We start from the raw sequence: 25,139 nt of genomic DNA on the forward strand, positions 1-25,139 counted from the left end.
AAGACTAAAGACCAGTAAAGGGGGCACTAATTCTTTGCATTCTATCCCTAATACCTGAGCAGTTATGATAATGGTTTTGGGTTTTATTTTTGTCTTCCAGTTTTAGCATATTGCATATGGTGTATTATTTGCTAACGAAAGTGGAATCCTGACTTTCTATCAGTTTTTTTAAACAATAGCCTCCTGACTTGGCTGGCCGTTTTTCCAGGCATACCTATGCTTGAACAATGATGTTACATTCTCAGGGTTTGTGTTTATATGTCTGTCCTTCACAAATAAATGTGCTAACAAATTTAACAAATTTAACAAATTAGGCCAGTACCTGTTACAGGAGATGGTTACTGATTGGTTTTGTCTTACTCCATCCAATTAAAAACTTCTGTCACTGCTGGGTACGTGTATCTGTATGAAACTGCAGGTGCATTTGTCTTCACTGTTTTTTCCTACTGCTGTTGGCAAGTCACTGAAGCAAGGAAAGAGGAGGAAAAAAAGAGACTTCCAGAAACAAAAGACGGGGAAGATGTATAATACAGAATTTAGCAAGAAGGTTCCCATAGGTATGGTTGAACAAGTAATTGATGGGAGTTGTTTCTTGCCTGAAAGATCTAATTCCAAACCCCAGAATCTTGTGAGAGAATCAAGTAACTGTCAAAGGTTGTATACCTTTTAAAGTCCCAGATTAAAAATAATTAATCTTAGCTTGTGAACACAAACTGGAGGCATAGTGTATTCTCACTCTGCCATGAACAGTGAAGAGTGAAGTTGCAGAAAGCATATAGAGACCAGCAGTAGCATTCGGGGTAGCTGGTAGCAATGTGTACACTATGGGGCATGTAATTGTTCTGGTGCACCCTGCAGCTCTCATCATCCACTTCTCAGATGGGAGGGACGTGTTGGAGCATGCCTGCTTCACTCGTTGCCCACATACCCATATTTTCTTCCAAAAAAACCCCAGGGCACGTAGGATGATGAGATGGGTGAAGGGGATATGGCAGATGGATATGGAAGGGCAATGGCAAATCCAGAAGGTCCTTTCTGGATGACCAGAAAACCAGGACTACTCTGTATGTTGTGGAGAGTGCCTGGGCCTCCATGTAGACATAACTTTTAAGTAACCATCTGCATATCTTAATGCACCACTCTTAGGAGACACAGTACCATATTAATGATACGTTTTGACAGGGAAGAATGAACAATGATTATCTAGTTAGATCTCAGTTTCACCTTTCTCCTCAAAAGCTGTCTTATGTAGTGGGTAGATACGCGTAAGGTTCCTGTTGGCATGATGACAAGCATCTCTCTTGTAAAAATATTTCTCTGAACTGGGGGAGGAGGCAACGCTTTGGCTTTACGTTTTGGTTTTATGGTGTGCCTAGTTAGTACCTTGTATTTTTCTGTCTTAATGGTGTTATCTTGGCTTCCATAGCAGGACTCCTCTGCTGCCACCTACTCAGAGGAAAGGGCCTGCATGTAGTACTCTATACAGGAGTAGTCTTTCACCGTTCATTACATTTGGAGTTAAACCATTGGTAACAGGAGTGAAAAACTACGAGGGAAAAATCCTGGTATAGTCAGTTTTGGTATATTTTATCATATTGGAGGTTGGACTAGATGACCTTTAAAGGTTCGTTCCAACCTAAACCGTTCTGTGATTCTGTAATTCTGTGTTTTGACTGTGCTGCTTTCTGGTTTGCTAAGGGATCAGACGAAGAAGTCTCATGGTTTCTGGGGTGATCTTTGTTGCTGAGGAGAATAAAAGATGTTCCTTGTCTTCCTTGGCATGACAATGCATTAACTGAAGTGCTGACCAGTGCTCTTACAGAAAAATAATGTTATGTTTTACAGTGTTGTAAAATAAAAAAATTTAGATTGCAAATGAGCAAGTCATCTGCTGTGTATCAACTATTCTATAATAATTTTTTTTTGTTTGTGTTCTAGTCAGGGCAGTTCACAGAAGATATGATTCCTACAGTAGGCTTCAATATGAGAAAAATAACAAAAGGAAATGTTACCATAAAGGTAAGTGTGCATGTTTGAATTAATACAGAATGAATAATAGACAAAGTGATTTCAACTGGAATGTGAAAGCGCAGGAAATTTCTTTTAAGATGATACTTGTTTTTCTATCTCAGAAATAACTTTTTTAAAGCATATATATTTCTCTGTTACATTAATCTGTTTGATTTTATGATATCCATGCCTGGCAGCAGCTTTGTTGCACTCTTTTGGGTTAGAAAGGTCATGGCATTCTGAGATATTAAGGGAGCTGAGTTGACTCCTGGAGGTGCCTTTCTCTTCTCTCTCGCTCTCCCCCTCTCACAACTGTAAGTGAAATATGCAGCAACTTCTCTCCTGACTTACGCATGTCAGCAGAGAGTGTGGTTTAGGCTCACATAATGTGAGCTATATGGAAATAGAACATCTAATACTAAAGTCAGTTGTCGGGGAACCATCTCTTAGGCCTATAGAGAAGTACAGATGATACCAGTTTGGCTGTGATTCATGCCATAGGCATCAGTATAAAGGAAGATCACCCCAGTAGCGTTAAGGTGCTCTCTGTTGTTTGATTATGAAAGGAGCCTGGTTGTTTAGTCTAGATTGAATTCATAACTTCTATCTAAAATTAGATGAAGGGATATAGAGTTTTGCCTTTATCTTGACTTTTCCCTTCTTTTCCTTCATTTCCTCTCCTTTCTCCCTCAGTTCTAAAGATACTCTTTTTCCTCTGGTTTGGTATGACTCCTTAAGCCTCTGGAGGATTTTCTGAAATGACCTGTAATGTGAATATAAGCAGTTGTTAACTGTCAACCCACTTGCTCTAAATAGTGAGCAGATAAAGGGTGGTGAAAGGGGTAATTGACTTCTATTGAGTGGGAGATGTTAAAGCTGAACTAAAAAAACCTAAACCTAAAACGACCATAGGGATGTAGGTACTGTGACTGCCTGTCTGTTTCTGGTCTTAGTATCTTGCTATACTTTTTCAAAATTTCACATGACCGTAGGGCCTTCAGATACGCATTTCACTTGTGTATCCACTTCTCTAAGCTTGGAGAACAACCAGTAGGTTCCTCTACAACTGCTTGTATGTTGCAGTGCCTAATAAGCCAGTCTTTTGAAATCTATTGAAATGGAAAGTCTACTGTCACCCCAACTCTCCTTCCCAAATACCCTCTTGAAATTCATGTCAGGTTTGGCTGAAATAAAACCTCTTAACATTGCCAATGATTTGGTCTGATTTTAATTTCCCAGGAGATTTTGGCAGATTGCCAAAAAGAAATGATGGTGAGTATCTTAAAACTAGGTCTTCAGTAAAGACTGTAAAAGGCTTAAAAGGAAAATGGAGTAAAAGTTAAGCGGAGCATGATCATTATTGCCTTGGTAACCTCAACTTTGTGGACGATCATTGTGGTAAGTACATGATCAGAGTCTACTCTGAGAGAGAATCTGACCTCACTCTTCTGAAAGAGCAGGTGCATTTTTAATTCATGCATTTCCTGAAAGGTGATTGACAGAAACCTAAACTTTTCTTTTTAAGTGTAGATGGTGTGTGTATGTTTGTGAGCTTAAAAACACCAAACTGTCACACAATGAGCACTACAATACTCAATCCAGTGTGGCCAAACTCTTCTTTGAAGTAAAAAGTGTGTCCTTCCAGGATACAAAAATTTCAGTAGAGAATTTTTTCAGTAGGGAATGCCTTTCTGTAGCCTTGAACAACCAACTTTTGTGTGATAGTAGGAGAAAATGTCCAATTTAATGTTTTAAAACAAATACAAGTTATTATACCTTTATTATATATTTTTATTAAAATATATCGTAGCAAGAAAAGCATATACTGCAAGAGTTATGGGAGTGAAACTTCTGAAATTTTGAGAGAACACCACCCTCACTCTGCACAGATAATGGAAGAAGAAAGAATTTTTGTCTTGACTTCTTACTTATAAATTCTTCAGGGATGAGTTGACAGCTGCTTGAATTGCTAACGCCTGTGAATCTGAGTGTGCAGTGGCTTTCATTTTACAGTTCATTCCCAAAGATCAAAATTTTCAGCATTGTTTTCATGGAATTCACTATTAGTAGTGTATCTAGCAAACCTTTATATTCATGTGTTGCTGCCTAATGTATGGTAAATATGTAGGAACTAATGGCATGATGGTAATGAAAGCCAGTTAAACTTTGGAGTTTGTCTGCTGGAATAGGTAGTCAAGACTAGCGTTACTTTACGCAGTGGGCAGCTTTCTGAAAACATGGAGGAATTTATATGGCACCATGAGTAAGCCTGCATCAGCTGGACTTTTATCTGGCAAAAATGTTGGTGACCAGAATCAAAAGCCTCCCAGCACTAATTCTTGCAGCCAACCCTGTATGCTCAGTTTATTTTGGAGACCCAAGAATTAGAAAGAGTAAAAGGTAACTGAACTGGTCTTTCAGGAGACAGAGGGAGCGCAGAAGGTGCACATTCTGCTGAGTAACAGTTACGCAGCTTTTTCTTGTAAATGGAGGCAGTTACTTCATCATGTTTTCTGTTAGTTCTTATGAATGCTATGTTTGAAACTGGTGAAAAAACACAGAATTTAATCGATGATCAGGTTTAAATTTTGGTCTTGGCCCTTCTTCACCTCTGTTCTCAGTATATACAAGATCATCCAAGTTCTCCCTCATCTCCGCTGGTTCAGTTCTCTGTTGCCAGCTCTGCTTGTGGTAGTGCATTCACTGCGTGTAAGGTAAGGCTGGTAAGGGGAAATTTCAATTTACAGGAGCATCTGCTTTGATTGCAGTAAGGCAGTATTCATGCTGCATAACAAGAAGGTGTACTGATAGGCAGAGAGCTTCTTCCTCTCTCTCCTTGTGGTGGACTTTGCCTTTAACTCTCATCCTGTTTGTTAGCCTCTCCTATCAAACACGTTCCCCTCTTCCACTGCCTGTTTTTTTTGTGCCTCATCTCTTTGCATATACCTGCAAAAGCCAAACACTAAACGCCCCATTCGTCAGAATACCTGCTCCTATCCCTTAAAAAGGAAGCAACAAGTGTCCTCGCTTAGTCCAGGAGTGAGTTTGTCAGTGAATGAGGAAAAAAAAGAAATTCCGGTCTTGGGTCCCGCTGTTGAATGTGTCTCAACAACCACCCATGTGCTACTGAGCAAAGAGCTGGACTCTGCTATAGAGTGTTTATCTTCTCCCAAAAGAGTGCCTTTTTAACCAAAATCAGAACTTCTGAATATCTTTTCCCTTTGGGGCTCAAATTCTCCTTTCGAAGCAGAATCTTTCTTGTAACGGGAAATAAAACCAACCCCTCTTAAAGAAAAAGTCACAAAATAACCTTTTAATACATCCGCTTTTCTGCCTGTGGTAGCACTTCTAAACCTCAGTATGATGTTCCTTATGCTAGGGACAAACGAGTCTTACCTTCTGGGAAACCTAAGAGGGAATCAGGCCAGCCTGGTGAGGGTGACAGAGATTAAAGGTCAGCTTTTACAATCAACTTAAGTAAGTAGATCATCGTGTGAGGTTTTATGTTCTACTTTAAGCCGGGCCGTGCACCCTTGCACCCCTTTTCCATCAGCACCAGTGATCACATGGCAAAGCAGCAGTCAGATCAGCCAACTGATTGAAAGGAAAGCAACCTCTTCAAAACCAACAGCCAACCAAACCAAACCTGCCCCATGCTAGTTTCTCCCCAAGTTACCTGAGTAGTGTACTCCCCACTGGTGATTGCTGGTACCACCACAGTGTGGGAAGGCAGGATACAGACATGGGAAAAATGATGCATTTTGGGGGCAGCCTGGATAGATTGACTGGGCTGCAAACCACCATATTTAGAGCACAGAATCTGAACAGGAAGAAAGCACTCTCTCCATTTGGTGAGAAAAACGAAGTTTTCCTTCATCCTTCCACTCTGATAGCTGCAAACTTAAACACAGCTAACATAGCCTGTTGCGTGAGGGCTTCCAGAATTAGGGTTTCAGTACGGACACATAGACTGTGGATTCAGATGGATCAGTGACAGTATTTTTAAAAAATAAATGTTTAATGCTATATTGTTAGGATTTACAAACTTTTGTCGGTGTTTTCTAGTCCTTATGATTAATTCATGATTCATATTAGTTATGAAAGAGAATTTATGAAGAGGTCAATGGGCATTGATATCAGAAGAACAGTCTGATGTGCTAATTGTATAGATTTTTCTCCCACAAGATTCTGCTTATGATACACAAATTAACACGTACACTAGCTATGACAGCAGATCAAATAATGTATTTACAACAGGAACATCAGAGGTACTGCTTACAAGTGCAAATGCATCCTAGGGCTATCATCCCATGCTTTCTTGACCTCTTACACGTCAATGACAGATGTGTAGGAGAATGGGACCAGTGGCAAAATTGTGATTAGCGTTGTGATACAAAGCAGGAAATGCAGACTCACAAGCAAACACTGTTTGTTTCAGTTTAAGTAGTCAAACTGTCTCAAGTTTTCACTTACTTAAAGAGGTATTTTTTTCTTACTGTTCTTTCAGGCATGCAGGTGTTCTTTGTCCTCCTGCCTGAGCCTTCCCTTCTCTTTCAGAAGAGTACATTTGTACTGAAGCAGTACTTTCCACTTGAGCTTTAGCAATGCTTCCCAATTCATCCAGGAGAGGATTCTGTTCTGATTATTCCTAAATGTCAGTTTCATACACTTTTCATCACATCTGCCTTGCTTTACCACTGATCAAAGAAGTCCAGAAATGCCACAGTCTATAAAAAAGTTACCACATTCAGCCACAGTTCATAAGTGAAATTTCCTTTCCGTTCCCTTGTTTTCTGTCTTTTGCATAGAAACAATAAGGCCATGATTTGGAGTTCGTGTAGAGAAAGCATAAGGATAGTCGGAGTGCTATATTGATGGTGCTACAGAATTGTCAGATGTGGAAGAAAATGAGAAAGCTGTTGATGGTTCATTCAACTAGACAAAAAAAAGTCATTTACAGGTAGACAGTCTTCAAAATGAATTATTTTTTCAGCCAGGATAGTTCAAGTAGGTAAAAGAAATGACTAATAAGTTTGACTGGAGTTGTCCGCACAGATGATACTGCAAGATCAAGTTCATGCAGGGAGAAGGTGTGAGTTTCTGTGGAACTGTGCCCTGTTTTACGCTTTGATCTCAAGTGTCGTGTTACATATCGCTGTTACAATAGAGTTCTTAAGAGCAAGGGGATAATGCTAATGTTATTAATATGTTTATTAATTTCAAAAACAATATTTCAGTACTTGGTTTGTAAGCCGATCTGCAAGGAAAATAATTTATCTTAACCAGTTCTCATGGTCTCTCCGCTACAACCACATACAGTGGAAGTAAGAGGTGTGGGGGAATACGGCTCTGATGTATAGAAGCTTATTTCCTTAAAAGGCTGTCAAGATGAATTACTTCTGTATCACTATTGCTGTATCTAGGTAAGCTGTTAAAGTCTTACAGCCTAATTGCTAGATAAAGTTTCCAAAATTATTTTACTGTGAGAAGAATGACATCATTTGTTGGTAAGTTGAGGAGTGAAGAACAGTGATGCTTCTTGCTAGAATCCTTTGGTGAGCTATTTGCAGCCTAGTCAACAAGGATTCAGAGTGAAATTTTCTTCAACCTTATTATCCCAACAAAGCGGGTTACCTGTCTCATAGAAATACTATGATATCCATCTGTCAGCTATTATCAAAATTCCTGGATAAAGTGTTGTTTTACTAAACCTGTGAAGTCCTTCAAACATGGCAGGAATGATCTCCATGGTAAGCAGATAGGTCTTGGTCTGACCTTTTTCAAAGGTCTCAGGGGACATTGCAAAACAGACTCAATTAAACTTACTGTAAGAGCGAGGCTGAGAAACCGTCTGAGTCGAAAAGTCATTGAGTGAAAAAATGGCATTCCAGAAGGCTAAGACCTTAGGCAAAGAAGCTGCAACACCAACAGACAGGTGATGCTAATCCTTTACCTGGTCTGTGCTGGACTTTGGGCTAGGCCACTAAGAAGAAAGTACTATGGTAGTGCCGCGTCGCCACCTGGTTTCTTGACTACAGTTCTGTCTCCAGGTTACATACAATTCCAGAAGGCAACAAGAACTAAGGGGCCCACTGTCCTCTTTACTTTCTGCCTATTTTGGCAGTTGTTTCCAGAAGCTAGCAGATTTATTCTCATATTTAGTCTGTAATCCTGGAGTATAAAAGTATCATCACTGACATGCTTGTGTGTATGAGTATTTATTGGAACCGCACTGAAAGAAAAACACTGATGTATGCAGGCCTAAATGTTTTGTAGGAAGATGCCAATTTCATGTCCTCTTTAATCGAAGCTGAGCGTGATCAGAAATGTAAAGCTGTCGGCTTTAACCATGAATGGTCAAATTTTGGCTTGTCAGTGTATTTCATAAAACCTGTCACCTATTATTTCCAAGAAAAAGAGGCAAAGAAGAAAGATGTTACCAGGCAGCATTTGAAGGATAAGCAAGAAACTTCATGGATTTTTAGGTTGTGGTTGAGGTATTAAATTACAGGATGATTTCCAGCATCAAAATACCTAATGTACTACACGCTACAGATCTGTTACAACTATTTTGATGAAGTTTGTAATGAAACTGATGGCAATCACTTTTTCATGACAGAAAAGTCTTATGACTGAACTAATTTTGGGGTTTAATTCCAAGCAAGTTCCTAAGTGATTTGATTTTTATGGGATTGCTCTATTTTTGGATTAGTTTAGTATTAGTAATCTTTTTCCTCTGGTGAGATTTGCTTCTCTGTAAGCTAGACAGCAGCTAAAGAGTTTCTTCTAACCAAATTTTGAGAGCCTCTGAGGACATGTATCGCGAACTGTTATTCTAAATGGTTGTTAAGGTCCAACTAATCAACCTCTGCTTCTCACAGTGATGGTCTTAGGATGGTCTCAGGTATAAAAAAAGAAAGAGAGCACCAGAAGACACCCCTATGTGCAGGCAATGCAGCAGCTTCATTTGCTTTGCTCTTGCACTTTGTTTTAGCTCCCTCTCCTAACCCGGCCGTGCCAGCCCCTGTCTGCGCCCTCCCGGGGGAGCAGCCCGCAGTTGCTGGGGGGCCGGAGCGGCGGAGGCGGCTCCGCAGTCACCCCAGAGTTGGCCGCTAGAGGCCAGCGTCCTTCCACGGGAGCCGCAGCCCAGCCTGCTGGAGGGCAAAGCCAGGCTTCTTGCTATTAGCTCTGATGTGGCAGAGAGGGAGGAAGAGGAGTAGTATCCCAGCTCTGTGCGTTCCTCTTCCAGCTTCCTTTGTTGCAGCACTCCTCCCTCCCCTTGACAGTCTCCAAACATCCTCATAGAAACAGAATACCCTTGGTTGTAATGCTTCATCTTGCAGCAATCAAAAACCATCTTACCTGTCGTGTCACCATCTCACATGTCATGCAGTAATACAAGCCTCTGTGTACTGCCTTGTTTAGCTCCAGTGGTGTTTCATAAGTGATGGCTATTCCATATGGCTTGAGTTGCTCTGAAAAGGCCGTACCCTATCTGGGCTGATTTCAAGTCAAAGTGGTTATTGCTATAAAGAAGAATTTTTGTGGGATGTCCCAGTGATTTATGATAATTGTGTGTAAGGAAAAGCTGTACTGCTGGATTCAAAAGGTCTGTCATCCACAGCAGGAAGTCCAGCTACTTGGTGATATACCCCAGGGATTGTTTTCTGTCTTCATTAGTCACTTGGATGATGGGACAGGATGCACCCTCAACAAGTTTGCTGATAATACAAAACTGGGAGGAGTGGCTGATACAGCAGAGGGTTGTGCTGCCATGTGGAGTGACTTCAACAGGCTGGAGAAATGGGCTGGCAGGACCCTTATGAAGTTAAAGAAAGGAAAGTAAGAAGTCCTGCATCTGAGAAGGAGCAACCCTAGGCACCGCTGCTGGCTGACTGGCTGGAAAGCAGCTTTGCAGAAAGGGACGTGGGGTCCTGGCGGACACCAAGTTGACCACTGGTGAGCAGTGTACCTTTGCAGCAGAGACCAACAGCATCCTGGGCTGCATTAGGAAGAGCTTTGACAGCGTTTACTCAGCACTGATAAGGCCATACTGGGGTGCTGTGTCCAGTTCTGGGCTCCCCAGTACAAGAGGCATGTGGAGCTACTGGAGAGAGTCCAGCAAAGGGCCATGAAGATGATTAAGGGACTAGAGCATCTCTCATATGAAGAGATGCTGAGATATCTGAGACTGTTTAGCCTAGAGAAGAGAAGGCTCAGGGAGAACTCATCAGCGTAGCCAGAAGATGTAGCCAAACTTTTCTCAGTAGTGCCCAGTGGCAGGACAAGTGACAATGGGAACAAACTGAAAAATGAGCAATTTCCATTTAAAAGGTAAGAAAAAGCATTTTTACAGTGAAGATGCTTGAACATTGGAACAGGTTGACCAGGTAGTTCTGGAGTCTCCATCCTTGGAGCAGTCTGCTCTAGGCGATCCTGCTTTGACCAGGGTGAGTTGGACTATACGATCTCCAAAGGCCCTGGCTAGCCTCAGTGGTTCTGTGGTTCTGCGAAAAGGAGTTAAATGAGGGTTAGAAAGTGGCTCAGAGAATAAGTATGGAGCGTACACAGAATTACTCAATGTTCAACGAAGAAGGAAAAGTATGAAAGCTCTCTTCCATCTTACAGTTTGGGAAGAGAAGCCTTAGAGACTGTATCTGTGCTGGAAGTTGTGTGCTGCAGAGTGTGAGGCAGGATCATGCGTTAGACAGGAACCTCTACAGTGGTCGGGACAAACACGTGGGGCCAGAAGGTGGTGTCCTGAGTCAGAACAGGCAGTGTTGAATGTCTCACCGGTCATTCAGAGTAACTGTTAGGACTCCTAAAAATGAGGACCAAGAGTTGATCTTAGGGAATCATCTACACCAAACTTGTGCTCTGAGGTGAATCAGGTATTTACCCAAAAGTCTTAGGTATTTATTTCTTAAAACTCAGTCTTCCAAGAAGAAGGTTCTACAACATCCCTTGTTTTGTACAATGCTCTTTCTAAGTGTTAGAAGGCTTTTTTCCTAATACCTGGCATGAGTTGCTGTCATCACAAATTGAGCTGCTGTTTTTTTTCCTCTTCTGTATCTGGCAGCCATTTCCTGGGAAACATTATGGTTTTGCTCCCCCCTCCCCTCTTCATAGGTCATATTTTCAAACTCTTTCCTCACCCTTTCCTTTCTCATCTGGACTTCTTCAGATAGGTCTGTGTCTGTTCTATACACTGATGCTCAAAACCAGAGCCTCCCTGACACCGAGGACAGGGCAGTACATATTCCAAAATCGTATGTTAAGATGGTTGTGGTAGTACATGCTGATTTAAGATTTGCAGTGCTGTTTAAACACATACTTAGTTTGTGAACTGCTCAAGCTTTTTGTCTTGTACCTCTGCCTGGTTATTATCCGTGTTGTTCTAGTGCCTTTGGTTCCCTGTGTCCAAATCTTACCATTGTGAACTTGTGTGTGTTAAATTTCAGCTGCCTAATTTCAGACCATCCCTCTACTTGGTCCGGCTACTTTAGGATTTTGATCTTTTTATCCACTCCCAGCTTGAAGTTATCTATAGTTTATGTAAACATATGTTCTATTTCAGCATCCTGTTGGGACACCTGGGAACCATAAATGCTGCCCCTAGTTAGCTCTGTCCTCAGCAGCTTTGCCTCATTGATAAATGCTGGGAATCTGTCAGGACTGCTCAGACTTGAGAGGTTGAGGGCAAGGGGGACCCATGCAGAGAGTACCAGGGAACTGCTCTGCGGGGTTAAATCTGTCATGGGAGAATGTCCTTTTCATGTCTAACCTACCAATATTAGATTACCTTTTCCCAGCGTACACACTGTTGCACATCCTCCTGGCTTTTCTCTGATATTGAGCAAATACTAATTTTTGCTTTCATGGTTATATGTTCTTCAAGGACAAGAAAAATTAATAATCACTACAGTAGTTAGTTATTGATCGGCTCTTCTGAGCTAGCAGTGTCCTTGCCTCTGGTCTCCTTGCCCTCAGTCTTCCAAATGCAAGTTCTGCCTACAGCTTTTAAATTCTATATGCCTACTTTCACCAGAATCTCTTGGATTTTGATGTCTAAAGAGACTGATTCATTATCATGTCAAAAGAGGGTACGAAGGCTTGCACATGGTCATGCAGAAATCAGGGTTTTCTACTTCAGGAAGGACATGATATCGAGGCTAGGATGGATTGGCTCCTTCTATTTAGGGGGGTGTTACGTCTTGATTTGAAGGCATTACAGTCTTATCTCTAAAGCTGGGTTCCCCAGTGCTCTCCTGCAGTGTGGAGGTAAGCAGCAGGAGGTTCAGAAAACGGTTTCTGAGAACAGACTTTGCTTTTGTGTTCTGTTTAAAGTCCACCTGTTGTGCCTTCCGATATTGTACCTCGTGTCTCTGATAAAATAGCAAATATACCCTGATCATTGAGAAATACCCCTACCCATCAAAATGCCTCTGCGCTTGTTTTCAGGAGTTGAAGGTACTCAGCCATTTTGTTTGCAAGTCTAAGTCCATTTCCAGTTCTTTAGTGAAAGTGCTATGATTAAATTAAATAATTATAAACTCTGAAGTGTGTATATAGTGTTTTTTTCTGTCTGACGTGACTAAAATACCTAGTTGCAAAAAATATTTGAAAGTTGGACTTCATCACTAATGAGGAGCGACAACAGGGTTCTTTAAAAGGACCAAGACTGATTTCAAAGAACATCGTGTTCTGGGAAGTGTTGCCTGCAGAGAATGTAGCCGTGTGGCATATTTTTTTTAGCTTTAAGATCAACTGTAAAGGCATTTCCAAAATACAGGATAATAGATAGGTAGTAAGTATTCTAAGGTAGTAAGGTATTTTAACTTCTGTAATAGGTTACATGGCTGGTACTACAAGTAAGCCTCTATAGTTTTGTAGCCACAGGGCAATTTATTAAAAATTTTAAGGTTATTTGCAGTGTTGGATTCAGCTTGCAAATTAAGTTACTTGAATGTAAGCTGCTCTATGTCTGCAGTGAGGCTTAAGCTCCTTTAATAATAGTCAGAGGAGCTCTAGTCAGCAGTCAAGCCTAGAGTGTTCTGAAGAAGACATTACAGCTGAGTAGCTCTCTAAGCGTCACTGACTACCATGAGATCGTAGGTATTAAACCCATGCACTGACACGAAGATATAAATTTGTCATTGTACACATCTCTGTCCACAAGAAATATCCTACCCAGTATGTAGGCCTTTGAGATTGAGCCTAAACAACAACAACTTGCGATTTTAATCTCCTGTGATGCAGTAGTACTGGGTATCAAAGAAACTTTTTCTCTGTTTGGTTTGGTCATTCCGTAGGCATTTTCTGATTCTTAAAATCAGCTGGTCTTCTAAGGATAAAACTACCTCTTAAATACTATGAAAATTTTATTCCTGGGGGACCAGCGAAAGCCATTGGGGCAATTTGAAGTCCAATCTCTTTTTAAAAACACCCAGACAAAATGAAATTCTTTTTATAGCTAGCTGTATATTCTGCTGTTAAGGTGTAGTCTCCTGCCTCTCCCAGTTCACACCTAGAATATAGGTTTTACCTGTGTATTAAATACTGGGTTACAAAAACAGGTGATGTACAGAATATGTAAGGCTCATGAAAGAAAACTTCTTTGATGCTAAGATCTCTTCCCTTTCCTTCCTGTGTCCCTTCAGTCATGTACAGTAGAAATGGTTTGGGGCAGAGATTTGTGTTTTGAATAGAGTAGTTAACTCTGTCATTGGCTAGTCAATATAATAAAGATTATTAGAAAGTTACTACTAGCACCATTTTAATTTCATAGGCAAAGAGGATAACTTAATACATTGACATGAACTGGGTTCCCAAGCCCTATAAAAAAACCTAGTCTATCCTGTGTCCTTCGTGTTGTACTTTAGTGAATGGCTGTAAGCCTTATTAGGCAAACTGACTGGAAATGACTTACCTTTCCATTGTTTCAAGGTGACTTTTTCTTCTAATGAGAATAATACTTGTTCTGCAGTGCAATTTAATATAGTATAGATACAGTATATCATCAAACAAGGACAAAACCAGTATTTCTTTATATTGTATCATTTTTTTTGTGATTAGCCCAGGTTATACGATCTTGCAGATTTTGTGGCTACCAGGAATAATTGCTGTCGGTCTCCAAAAATCTAATCTTCGCTGTCCTCTTTCCCCTTCTTTCTTCTCTGATCTACTAAGAAAATAAAATACAGTTTCTTTTTCCAGACACACAGATGTGCACCAGATGGTTACTGATAGTTTCAAGGTCCTGATGAGTTATTGGAATAATTAGTGTTGGTGTGAGGTTTGTCATCTAACTGTAATACTGAACTGTGTACTCATCTCTTTCAAGCTTTTAAAATAATAGGTTTGTTTTATTAAGACTTTTGAAACAGTGCTTCAAGTGTCAGTGCAGATAATAATTGATAACAGGTTCATGGTCAGAAGTTCACTCAATTCTCTTTTGTATGTAAAATTCTTGATCTTATAAAGGGGATCAAAAGCAATCTACATTTAAGTGATATACTAATTTTATGCCAGAAGGAACAGTAAGATATCAATCAGGGAATTATTTTAATGGTGAATTGGGAAATATTTCTTTTAAAATATGAACATTAGGTGTTGAAAATCATAGAGAAACTGATACATAAATATGATTTATGGATTGTGGAATTAAAAATACAGTTCACATTAGTTGAAAAAGGCCTTATCCCAAGGATCTATTAAGCCTCGTTCTTTTGTGCAAGTCTTTGTTGCCACGACAGGTTTAATATGTTTGGATTTATAAAGTATAAATATGAAAACAACTATTTAAGAAAATTTTGCTTCTGTGTATGTTACTTCCAAATTTAGTTTGTGCTGTAATGCATATGCCTCCTAGATCTGGTATACAGTACATACTGGTTTTATAGCTATATCTGATTAAAATAAGAAACAGCTACTTATCTTTGGCCTTGACGTAGGAGCAGATCCATTCCTTTTATTTTTCAGTATTCACTGCTATTTTAACACGTGTGTCACTTGTAATGCAACTGTCTTTGGATGTAGCTGCAACAGCTACATCATCATGCAGCCCTTGCCTGCATGATTTAGATCCTTTCCCTGCTATTTTTATCTTGGAAAAAGTTTTGAAACAAGATAATTGTCATCTACCAAAAATACTGAATTTTTGAAAGCAAAGCAGAGTAAGTAACTCCTGCTCAGAAAAATAGTGTGCTGGGTTTTTAATGATAGGGAATTCCGTGGGATTGCTGGACACTAATAGCATGCATAAGTATTTGCAGGATTGGAGCTTTATAAAATCCCAAGCAGAATTTGAGCTTCCTTTCCTTCAGATTCACTGATTAATCAATTCAAGCCCACCCTACACTACTGATTCCTTTCTGGTTCTCATCAGTTCATCCATGTGTCTTTTAAAGCACATCTAATGAACAAATGGGAGAGCTGTGGAGGTACTGGAGCTCCCTAGAGTATATCATCCTTTACATGGACTCAATCTGCTCTCCGATCGGCCTGATGCATTCTTAACTCAGGTCCACCTAGCCCCATAAAAAAATCCAACTTCATAACTGTTTTCATACAATGATGCTACTCTTTCTGTGGTTTAGACTGTGTATTTACAGGAGTGCACTTTGGTATCTGAGTAAGACTTTTCTTGCAGCGAGTGGGAAAGGGTAGCATTCTCCAAATGGACATTTGGAGCTGTTAATGTCACAGGACTGACTTGCCCTGTGTGTGTGCCTGTCCCCTTCCATTGACTGGAAGGGGCTGAGAACGCCAGTCTCTTGAGGAAGATCAAGCTGCCTACATTTAGATGTTGTCAATACAGCCTGCGTGCTGCATGTAAGAGTTCTTTTGTTCTGTTCTATTAGTACTGTGCAGTTCACAAAAGTTTTGGGGTTGGGGTGTTCTTACTTTCTCCAGGTATGGGACATTGGAGGGCAGCCAAGATTTCGAAGCATGTGGGAGCGTTACTGCAGAGGAGTCAATGCAGTTGTGTAAGTTTTCTTGTGTATGCCCATAGAAAATGCATTTTAAAATGTTGCTGATACAGCTACGCTTATCTTCCTGAGCACCTCCATCACATAAGAAGGCGGCAATAAAAGTAGTCTGTTTTACACATTCAGCAACCCAGGTATATAAGTAATTGCATATTCCAGGCTACTTTTTCCCCACAGCCCGTATTTAATTCTATATCTTCCTGTATTAATAAATGTATGGCTTATACAACTCAAAACTGATTTAATGCCATTGTCAGTGCAAACACATATGTCACATTTCCGATGTTTTAATGCAATTTTCTGCAAGTAATGGACAATACCTTAAATAACTATATTCCCATTGCAGTTACATGGTGGATGCAGCAGACATAGAAAAAGTAGAAGCTTCAAAGAATGAGCTACACAGTTTGATAGATAAACCACAATTGCATGGAATTCCAGTAAGTATTTTGATTATTATTCTTACCTGAATGTGGACAGTGTAGCCTAAATCCTCATGAATTGGTTCCCCTAGACTCTTGAAAATACTAGCCTAAATATGATGCAGCCTTGACACATTGAGCGCTCTTAAAAAAAATTATTGTGACTTTTTTTCAGAGGACTCAGAATCTTATCAGTGCTGCAGTGTGTTTGTACATTTTCTAGTCTAAAGGTCAGAATAGATTTGGAAAAAATTCATTTTCACATGTGGCATTATCAGACAGTAATTACTTGCAGTCACTCCCCTTGTTGGCTGGGTTTGAACCAGCAACCCAGATATGTTTCTGGCAGTATCTTAAGGCATGTGAGACTTGTCTTCCTGAAGGTTGGCGCACACTATCATCAAATAGTGTCCTATGCTTCCAGAGATTGTGGAAGAGCTTGACTTTTTCTGTGTCCTGACTTTTTGTCTTTCTTGACTGCTTAGTTTTTCAAAATAAACTGTATGGAAAAAATGCAGATACTCATCTGCTGTCCAGTAGGAAGTGTCAAAGAACAGTATATTCGGATGAAATTCTAGTGAGGAATTACGGAGGTGGAGACTAACGTTGTTTAATCAAATGGACTCTGCCAATTTAGAGTTAGTAGGAATCAGTCAGCATTGATCTTTGATGCTGATGTCACCAAGCAAGAGTTCATACTTTGATCATAAGGAAGAAAACAATAGTACATACAAATCAGGAAGAAGTTACAACTTGATGGCTCTAGCTTGGCCCCTTTTTTGTAAGCAAGTATTTGGACACTTGGCCAGTGCAAGTGATTGAAGTCATCTGAGGACGAGTAGGCAGACAGCCAACATGAAATCTTTGTGAGAATAAAGTTCTCACGCATCCGTTCTTGAAGGAGAATTCTTCAGGTGGTTCTCCATCTTTTTTATAAGGTTGGTATTACTTGTTGCGGTTTTTTATGTTAAGTACATATTGAACAAGTCCTACAGAACTCTACAATCCATGGCAAGTGACATTGTCTGTCCTTTGTACTGTCTTCACATCCTGTTTTACTTCACACTTTTCCTTCCTGAAATGATCGGTCTCTCATATCTTCAGACGTATTTAATTAAGTTCCTTTCCTTTTATATGTTATAATATCACATTCCAATTGCCCAGCCTGACCAGCAAAGTAATTTCCAAGGTGCAGTAATGTATTTTTAACTTATTTTTATTTCATAGGTAGTAACTAGTATTGAACTTCCTTCAATTTATTGTACTCAGGCTTTGGCATTATAGATTTTAAGGTAGCTTTATTAATCTGAGACTGCAAATAATGAGTTTTAATGTGTTCCAGATTAATGGGAAATAACAGGACAATCTTAACTCAGAATTGTAACGCATCTGGAAAACAATGATGCAGTCATAATTAGAAAAGCCTTCCATTGCTTACTTTATCTTAGAATGTGCTCAACCAGTTCATCTGACCTTAATTTATACTTGAAACCTTAAGTATTACGTAGGAACTCTTTAGGTTCCAGCATCTATTCAGTAAATTTTCTGCATTTCTCAGCCTTAATTCCTAATGTCTGCCCTTGTGCTTTCTACCGTGGATGCTCAATGGGGAGGGAGAGGAATCAGTCATTTGGCTGGTGCTTAGGTGGTACACGGTTTGGATGCCTGGCTGTTTAGTATGCCAGTGTTAGGAAGCAGGGGAGCAAAGCTGTAGAGAGAATCATGTCTGGGTTTTGAGGACCCAGCCTCTACTTCTGGGGTACCTGCTTTTGATTAACATTAGTCTGGTCCTGTGGATTGAACGTCCGTTGGTGGCTTGAGTGCACCTGGTGCATGCTCTCCTCCAGTTTTAGTTGCATGCAAAAGGAATCCACTTAGTGCAATCTGACACCATCCCATATTGCCATCCAAAATGGGGAGATTCACTTCCTGAGGAGACTTCTGATAATAATACACCCAGAATAACTGGATTTGGTTTTCAAAGGGTGTGCATCCAGCATCTGACCCTGGCTAGGAGTGGGATTCCCACAGTCATTGGTCATTTTGAATATGTCTGCTATTGCATCCTAAATACTTGACTGCAAGATCCAAAATAATGCCAACAAACGGTTAAAGTCAAAAATAAACTTTCATTGCTCCTGGATTTAACATGAATGTAAATGATTTCTTTCAGGTGTTAGTCCTTGGAAATAAAAGAGACCTCCCAGGTGCACTGGATGAAAAGCAGTTAATTGAGAAATTGTAAGTAGCTGGCCTGTGTAAAAAGCTGAAACACTGTGAAATTTGATACGCAAGAGAAAATCGCTGGTAGTCTATGGCAATAACCAGCTATAACAGATTCCATTTTACATTCTCAGATACTCCACTTTGAGCTCTGCTGGCAGTTGAAATAGCAATCTAGGCTGATAACTGACTGCAGTAGATTTGAACCTCTCTTGATTATTATTTTGGTTGTATAAAGTTGTTTCAGATAATCCTGTTTTCCCATCACTGAAGATACAACTGCTGTAGATAGTAATAGGCTCACTTACACTTTTCAGAGTACATTGTAGTGGCAGTTTAATGCTCCGATGGCATTAGAACAGAACAATTTCAAACTACTGTCTGTAATGTTAAGCAATTCAGGTATTTTTGGCATGTATCCAAAGCGTATTCTTACGGATTACTGAAACTAACTTAAATTGATGCATTGTAAGCGTAATTGTAAAGAAAACACACAATTTTGTAAAAACGGCCAATATAGCAGTAATATTTGCAGAATAGGATTCTGAGGCTCAAAGCACATAATTTTAATCAGTAGGAAGTGCAAGGGAAGTGAAGTTTCAGTATAGAAAGATGGTCCAAAGTCTAAGCAACTAAACTGAGACTGAGGAAAAACAGAATCACAGAATGGCTGAGGTTGGAAGGGACCTCTGGACGTCATCTTGCCCACCCACCTGGTCAAGCAGAGCCACCTAGAGCTGATTGCCCTGGGCTGTGTCCAGATGGTTTTTGAATATCTCTTTTTGAAGACTCTGCAACCTCTCTGGGCAACCTGTGCTAGTGTTCGGTCACTATCAGAGGTAAAAAGTGTTTCTTTTTGTTCAGAGGGGGCCTCCTGTGTTTCAGTTTGTGCCCACTGCCTCTTGTCCTGTCCCTGGGGTTCATCTTCCTTTACAGCCTCCCTTCAGGTATTTGTACACATTAATAAGATCCCCCCTGAGCCTTTTCTTCTCTAGGCTAAACAGTCCCAGCTCTCTCAGCCTTTCTTAATATGAGAGATGCTTCAGTCCCTTAATAATTTTAGTGGCCCTTCACTGGACTCTCTCCAGTAGCTCCACATCCCTCTTGTGCTGAGGAGCACAGAACTGGACCCAGCACTCCAGGTTTGGCCTCACCAGGGCTGAGAGAGGGAATGATCACCTCCCTCAAGGGGCTGGCAACACTCCTCCTAATGCAGCTGAGGACACCATTAGCCTTTTTTGCCACATTGCTAGATCCTGTTCAGCTTGTTGTCCATGAAGACCCCGAGGTCCTTTTCTGCAAAGCTGCTTTCCCAGACAGTCGGCCCCCGGCCATGTGCTGGTGTTCCTCCCCAAGGGCAGGACTTTGCACTTCCCTATGTTGAAGTACATGAGGTTATGGTCAGCCCATTTCTTCAGCCTGTGGAGGTCCCTCTGCATGGTAGCACAACCCTCTGATGTATCAGCCACTCCTCCCAGTTCTGTGTCATCAGCAAACTTGCTGAGGGTACACTCTGACCTATTATCCAGATCACTGATGAAGATGTTGAACAGGATTGGACCCAGTATTGATCCCTAGGGTACTGCGCTAGTTACTGGCCTCCAACTAGCCTTCATGCCACTGATCGCCACCCTCTGGGCCCAACAGTTCAGCCAGTTTTCAGTTCATGTCACAGTCCACTCATCCAGTCCATATTGTCTCAGCTTGTCTACGAGGATATTATGGGAGACAGTGTCAAAAGCCTTACTTGAAGTCAAGGTACACAATATCCCCTCATCTGCCAAGATGTAGATTTCATTGTAGAAGGTTATCGAGTTGGTCAAGCATGATTTCCTCTTTGTGAACCCATGCTGACTGCTCCTGATCACCTTGTCTGTCATGTGCATGGAAATGGTGTCCAGGGTTAGTTGCTCCATCACCTTCCCAGGTGAGGCTGACAATCATGTAGTTTTCTGGGTCCTCTTTCCTGCTCTTTCTGAAGATGAGTGACATTTTCTTTCTTCCACTTTTCAGGCACCTCTCCCAATTGCCATGATCGTTCAGAGGTTATCGAGAGTGGCCTCACAATGACATCAGCCAGCTCCCTTATAACTTGTAGGTGCATCCCATCGGTGCCCATGGGATTCTCTATGTCCAGTTTGCTTATGTATTCCCTGACCCAGTCTTCTTCCATCAAGGGTACAACTTCCTTGCTCCAGACTTTCCCCCTGGTCTCTGGAGACTGGGATTCCTGAAGGATAACCTTGCTAGTAAAGACAGAGGCAAAGGCAACATTCAGTACTTCTGCCTTTTCTGTGTCCTGTGTGACAAGGTCCCCCATCTCTTTGAGCAATGGTCCCACGTTTTCCCTTGTCTTCCATTTGTCACTTAGGTATTTATAGAAGCCCTTCTTGTTGCCTTCAATGTCCCTCATGAAATCCAATTTCAGTTGGGCTTTGGCTGTCCTAACTCTGTCTCTGTGAGCTTGGACAATGTATTCCTTCCAGGTTACCTGTCCCTGCTTCCACCTTCATATGCTTTCTTTTTGTGATTGGATTTGACAGGAGCTCATCGTTCATGCACTTAGGCCTCCTGGCTTTTTTTCTGGACTCATTAGGATGGGCTCCTCTTGAGCTCGGAGATGATCCCTGAATATTAACCATCTTTCCTGGGCCCTTCCTTCACTACAGGGCCTTATTCCATGGGACTCTTCCAAGCAGATTCCTGAAGAGGCCAGGTGTTCTCTCCTGAAGTCCAGGGAGGTCTCTATTTATTTCTCCTCTTTATTAGAGTCTCTTGTGTGATCCCAAGAGTCTTTCCTTCTCGTTGCCTCTGCTCCCCATCTGCTCCAGGAACGTAATCTGTTTCCTGCATGTCTGTGTCATTTGTCTGAAGATAAATAAATGAAAAGTAACAAAGTGCTCTGAAACTCTGCAGATAGGGAAATTCCCAGAAAGAAATAGAAGTTAATTAAGAATCAGTTTCTTCTTAAATGTAGAGGCATCTTTTCAGTAGGAATCAGATCTTATATATTTAAGTATGATATAATAAACATCCTGAAGATTAATGGTGTGATCATTTGAGTACTATTACTTGATTATAAGAGTTAATAGAGATAAAAACTCTGAATGCTAAGTGAAAAGAGTAAAAGGTGAATGCTATGACATGGTAATGTTAGTTAGTTGCCACTACGTTATGTTATTTTCAGCTCATGGATTTCTGTGTTTTTACTCTTCACTGTTACACTGACTTAATAAGAAATTTGAATTTTTGTGAAATTATATCCTTTTGGTCTTCGTAGTTTAAAAAACGGGGGTGGGGGTGGATGAGGTGTTGTGTGCTGTAGCATATTTTAAAAATTTAGTATCTGAGAATAGAATTGAATCCACTGAGTAAAAAACAGAAAACATGTAATTTAATGGAAATTTCTGTTGTCAGTTTTTGTGGAGTTATAACACTACTTATTTTATAATTTTTTTTTCTGTAGAAACCTTTCAGCTATTCAAGACAGAGAAATCTGTTGCTATTCTATTTCATGTAAAGAGAAGGATAACATCGGTAAGCTTCTTTTTCTTACAGCATCATCAGTGTGTACTTTGGATCAGATGTTAAAAATGTTAATGAGATTTGAATATCTAACTCCAATATGTAACTGAAAATCTCAATTTACTTTGAAAGATGTGGCAAATACTGCATGTGATTTTGTTTGCTTTAATGTAGAATTATGTGTAATTTAAAGGTCACTTGAAGGATTATTTAGTTCCATGAGAAGTTAAGAAATTAATTTGACAGGGGCCTTGGAAAAGCGTATTTAAAACCCAAAGTAATTGAATCCCTCTCAAAAATTGTGTTACTTTTGAAAAAATAGTAACTGGATATGAAGGCCTTCCAATTATTATGTGATAATTAATAAATTTTGGTAAGTGTTTTGCTCCATACATGATTTTACTTTGTAGGCAGGCCTTACATGCATGTGGCTATATGGTGGTCTTCCTCAAAGTGAGGGACCACTGCTTCTGTCCTGCTCAAGATGCGCAGAGCATGTCCTGAAGTCAGTGAAGTTGTCTCCCATCTCGCCTTTGCTTTTTGTCCTTTCCTCTCTCTCTCCTCGCTTTCCTGTCCCTTTCCTCTGTCACATTCTCCCCTTCCATTTCCTCCACAGGGCAGGAGAAGAGGGTGAAGCACAGGCTGAGCCAGCAGCAGCAGTTGCCTTGAGGCACACTGCCTCTGTGCCACCCTTTTTCACTGCACGCTGTTAAGACAAGTGGTGCTGGATGGGAGGGATACAGCCTGGGTGGATATTTATAGCTGCTTCTTGAGGACGCCAGACTCGTTAGAAGAGCTGGGCAGCTCTGTAGGGCTCAGCTGAATGAGAGATGGTGGGAGTGGGAATGGGAGAAAACCAGTTTTTCCCAGCAGCAGGGGAAATTCCATCCTAGGCAGAGAAGACCAGGTAGTGGAAGTGGTGAGGAGACTATGCCACGACACCTGGGCTTCAGAGAGCTGGGGGAGATTTCAGCTGTGTGCAGGGATGTGTTAGGCAGTGAGGGCTTCTCTTGGAAATGGTGTACGTGATTCGGCTACATTGGTTTGAAGGAGACCAGACACAGGTTTGCTGCAGCTTGGGGTGCAAAAGTTATCTCTGATTGAGGGAAATACACAAAATATACTGTTACACTGGGAAAGATTAGAATTTGGGATATAAAGACTGAGGCAGACAACAAACCTCCCCTGGCACAACTTGAGGCCATTTCCTCTTGTCCTATCGCCCGTTACCTGGGGGAAGAGACCAACACCCACCTCACTACAACCTCCTTCCAGGTAATTGTAAAGGGCAGCAAGGTTTCCAGGCCCTTCGCCAATTTTGCTGCTCTCCTCTGGACATGTTCCAGCAGCACAATGTCTTTCTTATAGTGAGGGGTCCAAAACTGAACACAGTATTCGAGGTGCGGCCTCACCAGCACCGAGTACAGAGGCATGATCACTGCCCTACTCCTGCTGGCCACACTATTCCTGATACAAGCCAGGATGCTGTCAGCCGCCTTGGCCACCTGGGCACATATATGGATGGCCTAGAGGAGAAAAGCATGCAAAAAAAAGCATGCTAAAATCTGCAAATGGGAAAATAATGAGAAGAGTGGTCACTAATGCGGAACTGTGTAGAACACTTACTTGTGGAAGTCCTGGGAGTAGTAATGAAAGAGACTCAAATCCTAACTGAGAATCAGTCAGATCTCTTCCAGTGTAACGTTGTGCCTAGAAAGGCTAACCTCGTTCCTAATATTTGCCCAAAGAAATAACAAATGGAGCAGACTGCATATATCACACGTATTTGGAACTGTGGAGGCATTACTGGAGCACTGTGTGCCATATTTTGAGGAAGACCTTGAGAAACTGAAAAGAGGTTGGGCAAGAATCTAGGAAAATCAAGGGACTGGAAAATACCATTTATAATGAAAAACTATAATGAAAATATATTTAGTGTATTAAAGTGATGAAACTACTAGGCTGCTAAGGAGAAGACTGGGAGCTGTCGTCTTCCTCTTCATTTTTGATTGATGTCAATGCAGTTGAATGAGATGATAGTAATTTTTTAGTGCAAACTGCATCCTAGCTAACTGGTCTCGTCAGGAGGTGTACGTGTAAGGCTGCCAGTTTCTGTGTCCTGAGAGACTGGAAGATGAGTCTATAGTTACTGGCTTTGTTTTAGATGCCATGGGATGCTTTTTTCTGTAGTCTCAGTGCTTAAGCTGTTCTGCCAGGATATTCATGGAGTGCTGTCTTGAACTTAGGACAGATGTGACAGCAAATTTAAATTTGAGGGCTGGAGCTGTTGCTGCCCCCTGACATCCTTCTTACCTCCCTGACAGATGTTACTGCCTTGAGGCAAAAACATCTAATCTGCTCATGAATCAGTTTGTGAACTGCTGCAGTTTTCAGCCCAATGTGTTAGATTGTATCAGGAGGGATACCAATTTCAGCTATCAAATTTTAGTCCAGTGTGGCATGTCTTTCAGAGACCTTGGACTCCTACAACCTACCTAAATGGCTTCTTAATGCTTTGTCAGATGTTTGCCCTTCTCTTTCCTTCTGGTTGTGTGTTTTTGCCTTTGTTCTCACACTGCATTTCATTCTAGTCTGCATTTTACAGTTCATTTTATGGTCATCTTAAATCTTCGTTTTTCCAACAGTTTTTCATCTGTGGCTTAGAGAACTTGATGTCAGTCATCATATTTCAAGAATACAAAATGCACATAATTTAAACAACAGAAAAAAACCCTACATTGAGTTTTAAGTACTGCATTTTTAATTAAGTGTAAATGAGAGCCTGTGGTTTCTGGGGGTTTGTTTGTTTGTTTGGTTCTTTTATTTGTGTTAACCTGATGGTGTTCTGTTGTCCTTTTACACTCTGCAAACAGGCTGCTGAGTTTTTCATTTTGTTTTATCTATCCTGGCAGACATAACATTACAATGGCTTATTCAGCACTCCAAATCAAGACACTGTTGAAGCAAA

At 40.8% G+C, this 25,139-nt stretch overlaps 1 protein-coding gene across 1 annotated transcript; it reads left to right on the top strand.

The window, feature by feature from the left end:
- Positions 1 to 520: 520 nt before the first annotated feature.
- LOC104125667 (ADP-ribosylation factor-like protein 8B) lies at positions 521 to 25,133 on the top strand. Its single transcript, XM_009638139.2, has 7 exons — positions 521 to 571; positions 1,939 to 2,019; positions 15,925 to 15,998; positions 16,348 to 16,441; positions 18,597 to 18,664; positions 22,113 to 22,183; positions 25,084 to 25,133. Exons 1-7 carry the CDS (start codon positions 521 to 523, stop codon positions 25,131 to 25,133), a joined length of 489 nt encoding a protein of 162 aa, XP_009636434.1.
- The last annotated feature ends 6 nt before the right edge of the window (positions 25,134 to 25,139 follow it).

The sequence above is a fragment of the Egretta garzetta genome, unplaced genomic scaffold (assembly GCF_000687185.1).
Source record: "Egretta garzetta isolate BGI_Z169 unplaced genomic scaffold, ASM68718v1 scaffold64, whole genome shotgun sequence".
NCBI classification, from domain to species: Eukaryota; Metazoa; Chordata; class Aves; order Pelecaniformes; family Ardeidae; genus Egretta; species Egretta garzetta.

Coding starts and splice junctions, on each gene's coding strand:
- LOC104125667 (XM_009638139.2), top strand. CDS start 521: ATGTATAATACAGAATTTAGCAAGAAGGTTCCCATAGGTATGGTTGAA. Junction 572..1,938: donor CCATAGGTATGGTTGAACAA/GTAATTGATGGG, acceptor TTTGTGTTCTAG/TCAGGGCAGTTCACAGAAGA. Junction 2,020..15,924: donor AAGGAAATGTTACCATAAAG/GTAAGTGTGCAT, acceptor TACTTTCTCCAG/GTATGGGACATTGGAGGGCA.